Source organism: Nannospalax galili, unplaced genomic scaffold (assembly GCF_000622305.1).
Source record: "Nannospalax galili isolate Female #2095 unplaced genomic scaffold, S.galili_v1.0 scaffold1415, whole genome shotgun sequence".
Taxonomy (NCBI): domain Eukaryota; kingdom Metazoa; phylum Chordata; class Mammalia; order Rodentia; family Spalacidae; genus Nannospalax; species Nannospalax galili.
Window position 1 is genome coordinate 176,178 of NW_008336308.1, and position 15,473 is coordinate 191,650.

The window sequence follows — 15,473 nt, forward strand, 5'->3', positions numbered from 1 at the left end:
AATTTCTTTTGTTGTTTATGATTCTGATATGAGAATTAAGTTGAAGTATGCTTCTGTTTGTATTATCCAGGTGCCTATACCCTTTCTTTGTTGGTTATGTAAAGCTGGTTTGTACAGAGTTCAGATTCTCTCAGATTTAATTTGGTGGGAACTGATGGCTTCAGATCAGCTATTCAGGGGTACCCACAGAATCCCAGAGCAGGTTCCAGTCAGGTACACTCAGGCTTCCTTCACCATGTGGAGGCAGGATCCAGGCTCTCTCAGGCAGTCCTATGCATTGTCAACCCTATTCAGAGGGAGGCTAGAAGGGGGCCAGAACCTGGCACTCTCTGGTGGTCTGCTGAGATCAGAGCCTTACTCTTCCAAAGGCGGGTCTTCCCTGGGGCCTTAGGAGGGGCCTCACAAAATCCCAGGTAGGGGGATGGTACGGCCCAATTAAGGGAAGCTCACCACCACGTGGAGGCAGGATCAGGGGGACTGTCAGGGTGTCCCCTGGCTTCTCAGTCCCTCTGGTAGTTGGAGCCCAGAGGGAGGCCAGAGCCTAGCACATTCTGGCAGTTTGTTGAGCTCCCAGATGATACCCTGATGGAGGTCCAAACCAGCCCTCTCAGCTGTCTGCTAGGGTCTTTGCCTTAGCCTTCCAAAGCCAGATCTTCCCTGGGGTCTTGGGAGGGGCCTCACCATGTCCCAGGTAGGGGGATGGTATGGCGCAATTAGAGGAAGCTCACCACCATGTGGAAGCAGGATTGGGGGCTGTCAGGTTGTCCCCTGGGTTTATCAGGCAATCTGGTAGTTGGAGGCCAGAGAGAGGCCAGAACCCAGCACATTCTGGTGTTCTGCTGAGCTCCCAGCATCTACTCCAAATGAGGAGGTCCGAACCCACCCTATCAGGCTCCTGATTCTTCTTCAATATTTCTAACTCTTTCTGAATTATGTGGAGGCAGGATTGGGGGCTGTCAGGTTGTCCCCTGGGGTTATCAGGCAGTCTGGTAGTTGGAGGCCAGAGAGAGGCCAGAACCCAGCACATTCTGGTGTTCTGCTGAGCTCCCAGCATCTACTCCAAATGAGGAGGTCCGAACCCACCCTATCAGGCTCCTGATTCTTCTTCAATATTTCTAACTCTTTCTGAATTCATTCAGCAGTTTATCCCTATTTTCCTTCAGTTCTTTGATTTCTTTTTTCATGTGTTCTTTAAATTCACTGAATTCTTTTATCATGTTAATAATTGTTCTTTTAATTCCATGTCCTGTGTTATGTCTAGGGTGTTCTCATTGTTCTCCTATACAGGACTGTTGGTGCTTGGTGGGGATATATTATTTGGGATTTTTTTATGTTATTTTTTTGCTGTGACTTTGACATGTGAATTTCATTTGTAGTTTCTGATTCTTGTGTGAGTCCCAAGCCTTCCTATGTTGAGTTTAGATCTGCTTCTATTTTTAAAAAATTATTTTTATTTAATGTATATGAATGTATTGCTTACATGTATGTGAGTGCACCCATGTCATGCAATGCCACAGTGGTTAGAAGAGGGCTTCAGATTCCCCTGGAACTAGAGTTAAAGACAATTCATTGCCACCTTGTGGGTGCTGGGATTTGAACCCGGGTCCTCTGCAAGAGTAGTCAGTGCCCTTAACTGCTGAGCCATCTCTCCAGCCCCCAAGATCTGCCTCTTTTTGTAAACTTTGTGTGCCTTTGTGGTTTACTTGTTGGGCATGAAAAGCTGGTTGGTCTATGCTTCAGGTTCTCTCTTTTGATTTTATATTGGAGGGCCCAAATTGATTTCATATTTCTGCTCAGGAATTCCCACAGAGGCCCAAGTCAGATGAGGCTCAGATGCTCTCAGGCTTTCTCCTAAGGACTGGATACCCAGGGAAGCTGGGGGGATGTGCTGCCCAGAGATGCAAAGAGAGGTGGGGAAGGGAAGAGGCCCTGAGGGACTCCTGGGGACTAGAGGAAGGAATTGGGTTAGTCTGGATACAAAGAATCAGGAAGCAGTGGGGAGTCTGGGCCAAGAGGTCAGTCCAGAGTTTTGGGGTGCCATTTTAAGAAATGTGCCACTGTCCCTGCTAGGAGAAGAGATGGGGTGCTGGAGCTGGGAGGGTGAATAAGGCTGGGGGAGTCAAGGTGCAGTAGGTGCCACCAAACTTACCCAGGAAAGCTGCTGGCCTCAGGAAGCTGTTCTGTAATTTTTTTTTTTTTGCCTGATTACATCTTAATACAAATCAATTTATGTTCTGTAAATATAGCATGATTGATACAAGAATGATCAGAGAATCAGTTGTGTCTTATTTTCTAATACTATGCTGACATATATTTGAAAAATATATGCTATCACAGAAATCTGCAAATAAATATTCATTTTCAAATGATGTACCTAAGTAGCTCTCACTATTGGCTCCATCTTCATTTTGTTTCTCTTTCTATTTTTATATATTTGGAGTTGCAAATTTATGGCAATATTTTTCTCTTCTTAGTGCCAAATCTGCTAACCTTTGAAATAAATAATGAAGTTGATTATCAGCTCAGATTTCAAATAACTGTTTTAAAATGCTGTCTTCCAAATTAAGTGAAAATAAATTTTAATAATACTAGGTCTCTCCACTGAATCACATACTTGTCCACTCCCACACTCACACCCACCCACTCATACACTCCTCTACACATATTACTACTTCCTAAATTAATCTCTACCTTCTTTGATATAATAAAATGCCTTCTAAAACCCCAAGACTGTCACATCCCTAGACTAATGTAATTTCTTACTCTGTGCAAAGTATGTATCCTTTTGAAATTACAGAAAAATATCCCAATCACCACTCATCAAAGAAGCTTGTTTTGTACCAGTTGGAGACTATTACCAAGTACCACAAATGGTCACACACAGACATTGTCTATAAATTGCCCAGGCCTAAGTGACACACCTACAATGCAACCTCTACACCTAAGGCTCAGAGAACATAGAACAAGCGTAAAGAAGAGGGTACTAATGAATCTCTCAATTCTCATTAATGAAGCTCCTTCACGTAGCAGAGAGCCAGTAACACAAGAGGTCACAAATAACCAAAGCATAGAGATTAAGAGTCTGCACAATGCTCGTCCTTGGACTGGACTCCTATATTAAACTTCACCCACCCAGGGCTCAGTGACCATCAGGAAAGAGGGGATGGAAAGATTGTATGAGCCAGGGAGGAGGTACATGACCATATGGAAAGAGAGTCCTACAAGCTCCTGGGTCTCTGCTCATATGATTCTATGGCAATGGTGTCAGCATACACAAGTCCCATGCAACCTCAGGCAGACAAAATATCCAACACAGAACTGGGGAAATGAACAGCAGACCCCGATCTTAGCTGAAGAAATATTGGCAACTGATTACTGCTACGTGAGGAAGACCTGATCTTCCTAAAACAAGGGACTCTAGATAGGCTGACTAGACTTCCACTGGGGAACATCTGGGGATACTGATTTGTCACAATGGGCCTCAACATGGATGACAGAGTATATGGATTCCAATGGGGAGGGGGCTATGGGAGGGTGATGGTGAGGATGGGGATATAAAGATGACTAAGATTGTTTGAGATGTTCTGTATGAAATACAAAAAATTCAATAAAAAATTTGAGAAAATAAAATGTCTTCTGATCAGTCAGAATGCTGCAGTGTTTAAATGATGTGGCATTCTCTTGAATGTATCATTGAGATAAAAGTTTTTGTCTTATATTTATTCAAAGAAACACATCTATTTAATGCTTTTCATCTCAAATAACATGTATGTGTTTTCCTTTTCACATTAGTTTTTTTCAATACATGAACTTACTGCAGTCTTTCTCTTTATTTGTACTATATTGGTTAAAGACAAGATTAATTCAACTGTTATATATACAAATTTCTAGATTCCCTCCATTTTTTCTTACTTAGTACTGTATTGTCTAGAGGCTTTTCAGACAGCTGGGATTCTCCTCTGAATTACTGAAGTTTCCAAAAGTCTTTTTTTTCCTTCCAAAGCAGCAGTTTAGCTGGGGTAAGACGAAACCAGATGAAAACTGAGTGTACTCAAATTCACTATTTAGCTAGCTAGTGAGAATGCAATAGTGAACTCAGATTTAAGACAAATTAGTATGTCGATTTAGTGCACAAGAAACAATAACTACTAAGTGATGTGTGGGAAAGACATTGATCAAATTGTCTTTGGTTTCTTTACTTGTCAATGAACAAAGTATTTCACATGTATATTTTATTGAGATTTTGAAATTGTTTCCACCCCTTCAGGCTTGCCCTGTGATCCCACTTTCATCCTGGGCTGTGCTCCTTGCAATGTGATCTGCTCCATTATTTTCCAGAATCGTTTTGATTATAAAGATCAGGAATTTCTTAACCTGATGGAAAATCTAAATGAAAATGGCAAGATAATGAGTTCCCCTTGGATGCAGGTGAGAAAATCTTTTTCTGCTGAGAAAATCCTTGAAGACTCTTGTCCCTTGAAATTTCCCAAATTCTTTAAGAACATGTGTCAAGATAATGAGTTCCCCTTGGATGCAGGTGTGAAAATCTTTTTCTGCTGAGAAAACCCTTGAAGACTCTTGTCCCTTGAAATTTCCCAAATTCTTTAAGAACATGTGATGAACTGAAAGCAGACACCACAGTGGACCTAACCTGATCATTGGTGATCATTTAAGAAATAGGTGTGTTGGCGTACACCTTTAGTCCCAGGTGCTGGGAGGCAGAGGCTGGAAGATCTCCTCCAGCTAATGCTACAGGGAAAAAAGAAAAACAGAAGACAGCTAAATAATAAGCTGGTTAATTCTCTTAGGTCTCCATTGACTTACCATTAAACCCAGATAATTCTTTATATGAATCATTATGGTCATATTCAGCAATGCCCACATAGCTCATTGGACATCCATTTCATTATTGAAATCTTCCACTAGCCACAAGACTCATACTCCAGTCAATACTGTAGCAACCTCTTAAATATCAAAATTCAAATGCTTTCTTAGAGAAAGAATATTTGGGATCATCGAAACTTCCAGGAATCATGGAGTATGGTAGTGATACTTGATGCAGTTGACATCCTAAGTGGCAATGTAACTGGGATAGGAATGACAAAAGATTGGTTTAGTGGTATCTGGAGCCCTGAACTTTTTCCCCTTTGTAGTTGTCATGATTTTCAGTTTGCCTAAATGACATTTGTATGATCTGGAGTAATTATGCAAATTATCTGGTACAGTTATGTTTCAGGAATCCTTGAGATACCCACTTCTAAAACCCCCATTCTATGTCTAAGACTGGTTGTATAAATAAAAGTAGCAGGGACTACGTTTGCACTTCAAATCAGGATACCCAAATCCCTTCATCTTTGCTGCAGTCTGAAAACTGTGAATAATATTAATTTATGCCATTTTGTAATCCAAGGTTGCAGTAAATAATTTAGAAAATTAGTGAACTGATATACAATTCACATAAGGAATAAAGATCATGCAAGAGTTTAAGAAGTGATTATTGAGGCTGGAGAGATGACTCAGTGGTTAAGAGCACTTACTGTCCTAGCAGAGGACCCAGGTTCAGTTCCCAACACCCACATGGTGGCTAACAACCATCAGTAACTCCAGTTCCAGGGTATCTGATGTCCTCTGGCCTCTGTAGGCATTGTACACATGGGTGTACATATATGGGAAAAACACTCATACATATAAAAATAAAAATAAATGAATAAAAAGGGAAGTGATTATCCAGTCTGACCATCTGTTCATGATGTTCTCCCATAGACCTTTCTATAGGCAATGAGATTTGCTATGGCATACCATAAAAATCATCCATCAAAATGCACAGTATATATGAACATATATTTATATTCATCATATATTATTCATAGTTGTAGCTGTGCTTTCTGGCCAATATCCACTGTATGGCACACAAATCTGCATTTTATGTTTTACAATAATTTATGATTTTCTTTTTTAGGTCTGCAATAATTTCCCTGCTATTATTGATTATCTACCAGGGAGTCATAATAAATTACTTAAAAATTTCACCTTTTTAAAACATTATTGTTTATCAAAAGTAAAAAAACATGAAGAATCATTGGATATTAACAATCCTCGGGATTTTATTGACTGTTTCTTGATTGAAATGGAGCAGGTAAATTAAAAAAAAATTTTTTTGTTATTTTTATTTTATGTGTATGAGTGCATTGCCTGCATGTATGTAAGTGCACCTGTGTTGTGCAGTGCCCATGGAGGTCAGAAGAGAGTGTTGAATCCCCTGGAACTGGAGTTCCAGATGGTTGTTAGCCACCATGTGGGTGCTGGGAATTGAACCTGGGTCCTCTACAAGAGCAGACAATGTTCTTAACCACTGAGCCATCTCTCCAGCCCCCTGGAACACATGAATCATAATATAACTTCAATTCAGATATTTGATTTCCGAACGAATTTTGGTTCCAAGCATTGTCTGTTTTTACAAGGTTGTTTAAATAGTCAGACCAATAATATTGGAGCAGAACTTTGAGAGTCTACTATGTGCAGCACATGAATTTTCACTTAGCATCCCAGACAATATGAAGTTAAATAATTAATTAATTATAATACATTGACCATATTTTTTTTTTGGTCTTTTGGAAACAGGGACTCTCTGTAGCCCCAGCTGGCCTGGCATTTGCTATGTAGACCAGGCTGATCCCAAACTCACAGAGACCACCTGCCTCTGCCTCCTGAGTGCTGGGATTAAAGGTGTGGGCCACCACACCTGGCTGACCATATTTTTTAGATAAAAGGTGATATAGTTGAAAACATGCAGAATGCACAGAGTAGGCAAGGTGGAAATAGTTTCAAAAGACTCACAAAACATAAAATATCATGCTGTAATGTGAATGTGGATGTCATGTGTATAGGAACATGGAAGAATACCATAAGTCAGTGAGACTTCCTACTATGTCTGTGGATTGAATTAAATCTTAAAATATTTGCATTAGTGCACAGGTGAGAAAATTATTTTTTTTGGCACTGGGCTTTCAATTTGCTAGGCTATGAATTTCTAATTGAATTTTTGTGTATTTCATACAGAACATTTAATCAACATTAACTCCCCTTCCCCTTTGGCACCCACCCATGGTCCGGAATTCATACAGTCTGTCATTTGTGTTAAGGCTTATCATGTCAAGTTGGTGTCCCCAGATGTCCTTTAGTGCAAGTTCATCCACTGGTCAGCCTATCTAGAGTCCCTCCCTTTAAGACGATTAATTAGCTCTTCCTCACCCAGCAGTGCTCAGCTGCCAACAATTCTTTGACTAAGATTGGGACTTGCTGCTCATTTCCACAGTTCTGTGCTGGGTTTTTGTCTGCTTGTGCATGCTGACACCATTGCTGTAGGTTCATGTAAGGGTCCCAGGAACCTGTAGGACTCTATTTCCATATGGTCACATACCTCTCCCTGGCTTTTAGAATCTTTCTTCCCCGCCTTCTGCAGTGGTCTCTGAGCTCTTAGTGGATGGAGTTTAATATAGGAGTCCCATCCAAGGACCCACACTCTGTAGACTCTTATTCTCTATGTTTTAGCCATTTGTGACCTTTTATGTTCCTGGGCCTCTGTTGCATGAGGGACCTTCATTGATGAGACTTGAAAGATGCATTAATGTTCTGTTTATCCCTTGTTCTATATTCCCTGAACCTTAGGATTAGAGGTTGCATCCTAGATGGGCCACTTAGGCTTGGGCAATTCACAATCTCTGTGTGTGACCAGTTGTGGAACTCTAATAATCTCTGTTGAGAAAAAAAGAAGCTTCTTCGATGGGTGATGACTGGGATATTTGTATGTAAATATAAGGATCCATATTTTGCACATAATAAGAAATTGCATTTGTCTAGGGATGTGACAGCCTTGCAGTTTTCTCTAAGATCTATGACCTCTCCAGCTATGTGTATTTGGCTAGGTTTACAGTACCACACATGAATTTTCTCCCATTAAGTGTGCTTTAAGTCCAATTAGGTGGCTGTTGATTACCCTCAGGATAAAAGTGCCACTACTGCACCAATGTCCTTTGATGTGCCAGTCATTGATGTGGTTTTTAGCTCTTAGAACCTGGGGTGGGACCATGGATTAATGTTCTCTCTTACCAGTTTGTGTAGTGCTCTTTATATCTATGAGAGCTAGCCTTCAGGGGAGATGGCTTGCAGGTCTATTCCAGATCCATTTGAGCAAATCTGAGAACTGTAAGGTGCAGGTAGGATGTATAGAGAATGGCTATGGTGCATATAGTGAATTGTTATGGTGTGGAGAATGAATGGCTGGGACATAGAGGAGAATACCTTCAAGTGAATGGGCATAGACAGATTTTAAGATTGGTGTCTGTCAGGCACCTATTGAATAAACTCCTGTCTCAGTACCATTTGTTAAAAGGCCACTTATTCCCAGTGAAGTTCTATGGCACCATTGTGAAAATATCAATAAACGTAAGGGTTTATTTGTGAACTCCCAGTTCTGCTCTGTTGAACTGTGTCCTTATGCTGCCATGGACTTGGACTTTCTATTCTTATGCCAGCAGTGTACTTCCCCCTCGAGAGTCCAGGGCCTAAATTTTTCTTTACTGTATTAACAATTGAGACCTTCATGTTCATGACTAATATTGATATCACATGCTACCTGCTGTATCTTCTCCTTCTTACGTGTGTTTTGAATATAAAAGAGAAAATAGTAAATGGGGCAGCAGTAGGCTTTTGTTCATGTCTTTGGGCAAGAAATATGCTGTAAGAGTCTCATGAAAGGAAATTTTAGGCAGGCATGAAATTGGATGTTAAAAGTGAAGACTGGGTCAGTGGATCTACAGGTGTTCTAAAACTACACATTAGTTTCTTCTAATGTTGGACTCTTCAGGTTCTGATTAGGTTAAACTTGACACACAGTAAGTTATTTTTAGATTCTCTGTAATTATATTTCAAACAACTTGTCAGAAAATAACATCAAACCTTTTGTAGGAAAAGCACAATCCAAAGAAGGAGTTTACTTATGAAAACTTTGTATTCACTGCATCCGATTTGTTTGCGGCTGGGACAGAGACTACCAGTACAACCCTGAGGTACTCGCTACTGCTCCTGCTGAAGCACCCGCATGTCACAGGTAGGATCGCATCTGAAAGGCATGGGAATGTCAGAAAAGAGTTGGAGGATGCCCCTAGAGTTCATTTCGTTTGTCTCAGAGAAGCCTCAGAATTTTACCTTCTGAACCACTGGCTACAATCTATTCCTATTTAATGACAGAACTGAAGTGAGATGTCTTTTCCTGTAGTTGAGGAGGAAGATGGCATGGCAGAGAAAGTCAATAAAGCTCTGCTTCAGTGTCTGCGTTTCACGGGATGTGACATGAAAGCTGATAATTTCCACCCTTGAACTCTGACACATCTCCTTTTTCCTCCGTGGTCCCTCAATTTCAACAGCCATATGTATCCTTCTTAGAGTGAATAACTGTGGAGTACGTGCTTCCAGGTGTTACCACAGTAAGAGAAAAATTTGACCAAGTGTCTCTTGGACTGAATAAAACTAAATAATGGTCCCAAGATATTGGGTCTTTCAAATTCAGATTACCAAGACTGAGGAGAAAATTCAAAAACTTTCAGAGAGATAGACCAATCAAGTCATAATTCATCAGTACTTGAACTGCACTAGAATTCTCAAGAGATACTATTATTCTCCCTTCTCATAAAAGAAGAATATTTTCAGCCTTCCACATTTGCCATAAAGTTTATCATTTTCCCTTTCTTCAAAATACTGGGGAATGTACTCTATTCAGATGTCTGATACCAAGTCAGAAGAAATCATGGGCCACAGGAACCCAAAGAACTTGTGGGAGGGATGAAGTGTCAGGGAAGTTTCTGGGCACCAGGACTAGAAAACATTCAATTCAGAATGGACCGGTGGATGATTCAGGTACGAGGGGCAAACCACTGATGAATGACAAGTGCTCAGTATTCTGAGACAGCCCCCTAACTGGACATGTATTCTTAGGTCATTGGACTATCTCCTCGAATATTTAAAAATAATTCTAGTGAAATGGGAAAATGTGAACTTGTAAAGAGAAACAGTAATAAATCCAAAATTGTATCGGTCATGAAAAATAATCATACTTTTCTTGCTAGAGGGCAGTTCTCATGTGGTCACAAAGATGTAACCCAGACTATCATGTGAGAATTGGACTGAGGGTAAATGTGGACATATCTGCTAGTCATTGTTTATATTTAATGCATATATAAAATATGAAAATCCTCCTTTCCACATGCAAAGGTATAATTTAATTTCTTTAACAATGGATAAGAAAGACAGAGTCATTATCTAGAAATATGAATATAAATTTCAGGCAAATTGAAATTTGGGATGTTTATTTAGTGTGGCCATGTTTGGGAAATTAGGGGGAATAAGTACCCTTAGAAATCATACACACACACACACACACACACACACACACACACACACGCACACGCACACGCACACACACACACACACTATAATTTCATTTTAAATGTATTATTTGGGTACAAATGTAATATAATGATCAATAGTTTTCTTCTGTATGAGCTGTTTTTCTTGACTCAAAATTGTGTTGTTTATTATTTGAAAGTAACAATTGATATTTAAAATGCACTAATTAATAAGGGGCTATTGTACTACAACACCTAGCATGTAGGATGGTAGGTACTATGCTCCTGTGTCATAGCAATTGTCATTTCATCAGCATATGTTATGTATTCATAATGCTGCTGGGCACCTTCACAGTGCTCAGTGTAGCCCTGAATTGTTGACCAACGAGCCACTTCTCTCCTATTGCATCATTTCTCATGGTGACTTACCAGCTAAAGTCCAGGAAGAAATTGACCATGTGATCGGAAGACACCGGAGCCCCTGCATGCAGGACAGGAGCAGCATGCCCTACACAGATGCTGTACTGCATGAGATCCAGAGATACATTGACCTCCTTCCCACAAATTTGCCACATTCAGTGACCTGTGACATTAAATTCAGAAACTATCTTATTCCCAAGGTAAGCTTCCTTCTTCTACACTGAACTTCAGTGTTCTTGATGTTCCTAACATCTCAGCATGATTGATTCCAACTTGCTGCCAGAACAAGATAAGTACAGATATCCTACGTCTGGCAGCCAATGAACTTGGTTCTTTTTTCAGGAATGGCCTCCAAATCTTTATAACACATCTTGGAATGTGGCATTATAAGTCTTCTAAATTTCCTCTCTTTTTTAAAAAAAATTTAAGCTACTTTAATTATTTTTGAAATATTTTATTTATTATTTTTATATTGCCTGCCTGTGTGCAAGTGCACATGTATTATGCAATGCACCCGAAGGTCAGAAGAGGGCGTCACATCCCCTGAAACTGGAGTTATGGACAGTTGTTTGCCAATGTGGATGCTGGGAACTGAACCTGGGTCCTTGGCAAGTGCAGCCAGTGCTCTTAGCCACTGAGCCATCTCTCTAGCCCCACCCCGTCCTCGACACTGTTCTTAGCACTTGAGAGCAAGTATTTCAGCCAATGCTTCATAAACCTACAAAGAAGGCACTGCTATTATCACCACCTGCACAATGAGGAAGGTGTAGTATAGAAACTAAACACCTTTCCTAAGGGACCACAGCTAGGAAATGGTAGAGCCAAGACTCAAACTTGGGCAGACTGGCTTCAGAGTTCATAAGGCTAACCACAGCATCATATTGCCTTCCTTGTGTACAAAACATTGTTAGTTATTTCCTAAATAGTAAGAAAATTTCTGGTTCTTGAATTTAAAATGCCTTTGTCATATCTTTGTACTTGATATTTGGAAATATACTTGATTTTATCACTGTGATAAAGACCTCATACTTAGAAACCTTGACAAAGTTACTACTCATTGCTAAGAACTAGATTCATTTGTAATTTTCAGGTGCATTTCCTAGTTCCTATCTTACATTCCTAATCATATCATTGCAATGGCTAGGACTTCCAGGATAGATTTGGGCACATTTTTTTTCATCTATATTCTGCAAAAAGCTATGGAAGTTTAGTATCCCACTACTAAGAGTGATTATTTTTGAGGCAGGGTCTCCTTGTATCCCTGACTGGCCTGGAACTTGCTATGTAGACCAGATTTTCCTTGGTTTCACAGAGATCCTCCTACCTCTGCCTCCTGAATGCTGGAACTTAAGGCATGTGCCACCATGTCCAGCTGAGAGTGATATTCTAAAGATTTTGATATTCTTTATCAAGTAGGGAAATTTTGTTTCCTTTCTGATATTGATATAAATTTTGTCATGAATATTTGCAGAACGTTTTCAAATTCATTTTCCTCTGTGTATGATTGTATATTTGGCTACTTTCCTCACACATATACATATTTTCCTGTACACACAATTGAATTTGGTCTGTTGTATGCTGTTCATGGTGCCTCTCTCTATTCCTTGAAGACTTTGTATCATAGTTTTTCTTCCTCAAAATTGCCTTAAGATTTTTGAAATCAAGACAATGATATTAAAACATATTTTTACATGAGATTGTGCGACAAATTTACTCTGATTAGGATTTGTTTGTTCCCCGGTCTTCTCTTTGTAGATACTTAGTTATCTTTGAGATATGAAATGATGTTTAATAAAATACAAGATGTATATTTTAAAATGCAGCATTTCAGAGGATGATTATCATTTTCTAGGAAAGTTTCCTTCTCCTCCACTAGAAAGTCAGAATGAAGTAACTCTTTTTGGCCTGTGTTTTCGATTTAGGAATTACATGAACAGAGGTGACTGACTCTCCTCTTTAGCTGAACTTCTGGATTTTTATCTCATCTTCCATTGAGCACAAGAAGACACAGTGCAAGTAGCCTTGCAAAAGTTTCTAATACATGGTTTCTTCATTTATCTGAATAACTTATTGCAAAGTTATAAGCTACTTTCTTCATGTAAATCCATGACATTGCAGTCATACAATGTTTTCTTATATACAGTTTTTGAGTGTATAAGGACATTATATTTATAAGTTTATAAGGTACTTTTATTCATGTGAAGTCAGAGCATGCCATTTTATCTTATTTTGTTTTTTATATAAATGATTGAGAATTTCATACATGCATATAAGGTGTTTTGATCAAATCCATGCACACTCCCTTCCCTCTAACTCCTCCCATATCTCCTAATTACTTTTTTCTGATAACTTCATGTACTCTTTCTTCTTCTTTGATCTATTTTTTTATGGGGCTTTTGGCTACTCTAACATTCCCCCCCCCTCTGAAGAGGTAACCCTAAAATCTTTTAAGGATTAGATAAAAGCTCCCAAATATTTCAAAAATTTGGCCTTTGGAATGGAGTAGGTTGCCAAGAGGCCCAAGGATATTGTGAGTTTTAGCCAAGAAACTGGCTACTTTTCTTTGGGGTCTTTTTACCCTAACTGCCTAGCCAATTCCTACTTCCTACTCTTATCAGGCAATCCTCTGAAGGGGTTACCCAAATTGCCAATGGAGAATAGGGACACAGACCCTATTCACATTGAGCTCTTTCATCCATTTGGAGTTGACTGTTGTGCAAGGTGAAAGATAAGGATCTAGTTTCATTCTTCTACAGGTGGAGATCCAGTTTTGCCAGCACCATTAGTTGAAGATGTTGTCTTTCCTCCTTTGTGTATTCTTGGCATTTTTGTCAAATATCAGGGGGCTGAAATTGCGTGTACTCAGGTTTGGACCTTCAGTGATGTTCCATTGATCTATGTGTCTAATTTTGTACCCGTACCATGCTGTTTTTATTACTATAGATCTGTAGTATACTTTGAGCTCTGGCATAGTAATCCCCCCAGGGTTGCTCTTTGTGCTCAGGGTTGCTTTGGCTATCTGGGGTCTTTTGTGTTTCCATATGAATTTAAAGATGTTTTTTTCTAATTCTGTGAAGCATTTCACAGGGATTTTCATTGGGATTGCATTGAATCTATATATTGCTCTAGTAGGATGGTCATTTTCACAATATTAATTATCCTAATCCATGAACATGAGAGGTCCATCCATCTTCTGGTGTCTTCCTCAATCTCTTTCTTTAATGATTTAAAAATTTCATTGTAGAGATCTTTGGTGTCTTTGGTCACATTTATTCCAAGATATTTTATTTTATTTTTTTTGCAGCAGTTGTGAATGGGAGCATTTCCCTGTATTCTTTCTCCAATTGCTTGTTATTGATAGACAGGCTACTGCTTTTTGTAGACTGATTTTATAACCTGCCACTATACTGAAAGTATTGATCAGTTCTAGAAGTTTTCTGGAACTTTTGGGATCTCTTATGTATAGCATCAGATCACCTGCAAAAAGTGATAGTTTGACCTTCTCTTTTCCAATTAGTACTCCTTTAATTTCCTTCTCCTGTCTTATTGCTCTAGCAAGAGTTTCAAGCACTATGATGAAAAGGAGTGGAGATAGTCGACATCCTTGTCTGGTTCCTGATTTTAATGGGAATGCTTCCAGTTTTTCTCCATTTAGAATGATGGTGGCTGTGGGTTTGTTGTATATGGCTTTAACTATGTTGAGGTATGTTCCCTCCGGTCCAATTCCTTCTAGGATTTTGAACATAAATGCATGGTGAATTTTGTCAAAATCCTTTTCTGCATCTATTGAGATGGCAATGTGGTTTTTGTCTTTGAGTCCATTTGTATAATTAATGACATTTATTGACTTGCGTATATTGAACCGTCCCTGCATCTCTGTGATAAAGCGTACTTGATCATGGCAAATGATCTTTTTGATGTGTGCCTGTATGCGGTTTGCAAGTATTTTTTTGATAATTTTTGCATCTATGTTCATTAACATATGGGTCTATAGTTTTCTTTTTTGGTTGTGCCTTTACCTGGTTTGGGCATTAGAGTGATGCTGGCTTCCTAGAAGGAATTCAAGAGTTCTCCCTCTGTTTTTATTGTTCTGAGTAATTTAAGTAGTATTGGTTGGAGGACTTCTTTAAATGTCTGGTAGAATTCTGCTGTAAATCTATCTCGGCCTGGGATTTTTTTTTTTTTTTTTTAAGTTGGGAGTCTTTGTATTACTGTTTCAATTTCCGTTTGTGTTATGGGTCTGCTTAAACTATTGATCTCTTCTTGGTTTAACTTTGGTGGTTCCCATGATTTGAGATATCCGTCCATTTCCATTAGATTTTCAAATTTAGTAGCATATAGGTTTTTAAAATATTCCCTTATAATGGTCTGGATATTTCGGGTGTCTGTTGTGATGTTTCCCCCTTCATCTCTGATTTTTGTCAATTTGAGTTTGGTTACCTGGACTAGGGGTCTGTCTATCTTGTTTAGCTTTTCAAAGAACATGCTCTCAGATTCATTGATTCTTTGTATAATTTTCTTTGTTTCTATTTCATGAATTTCTGCTCTGAGTTTTGTTATTTCTTCTCTTCTGCTGGGTTTGGGTTTCATTTGTTCTTGCCTTTCCAGTGTCTTGAGTTGCAGTGTTAGGTCATTTATTTGTGCTCTTTA

At 39.1% G+C, this 15,473-nt stretch overlaps 1 protein-coding gene across 1 annotated transcript in view; it reads left to right on the top strand.

The window, feature by feature from the left end:
* LOC103732445 (cytochrome P450 2C42-like) overlaps positions 1–15,473 on the top strand; it is a 39,730-nt gene that overhangs the window by 14,545 nt on the left and 9,712 nt on the right. Inside the window, exons 4-7 of the mRNA XM_008831017.2 lie at positions 4,268–4,428; positions 5,960–6,136; positions 8,968–9,109; positions 10,836–11,023. Coding sequence (XP_008829239.1) covers positions 4,268–4,428; positions 5,960–6,136; positions 8,968–9,109; positions 10,836–11,023 — 668 coding nt within the window. The remainder of the gene's footprint in view (positions 1–4,267; positions 4,429–5,959; positions 6,137–8,967; positions 9,110–10,835; positions 11,024–15,473) is intronic.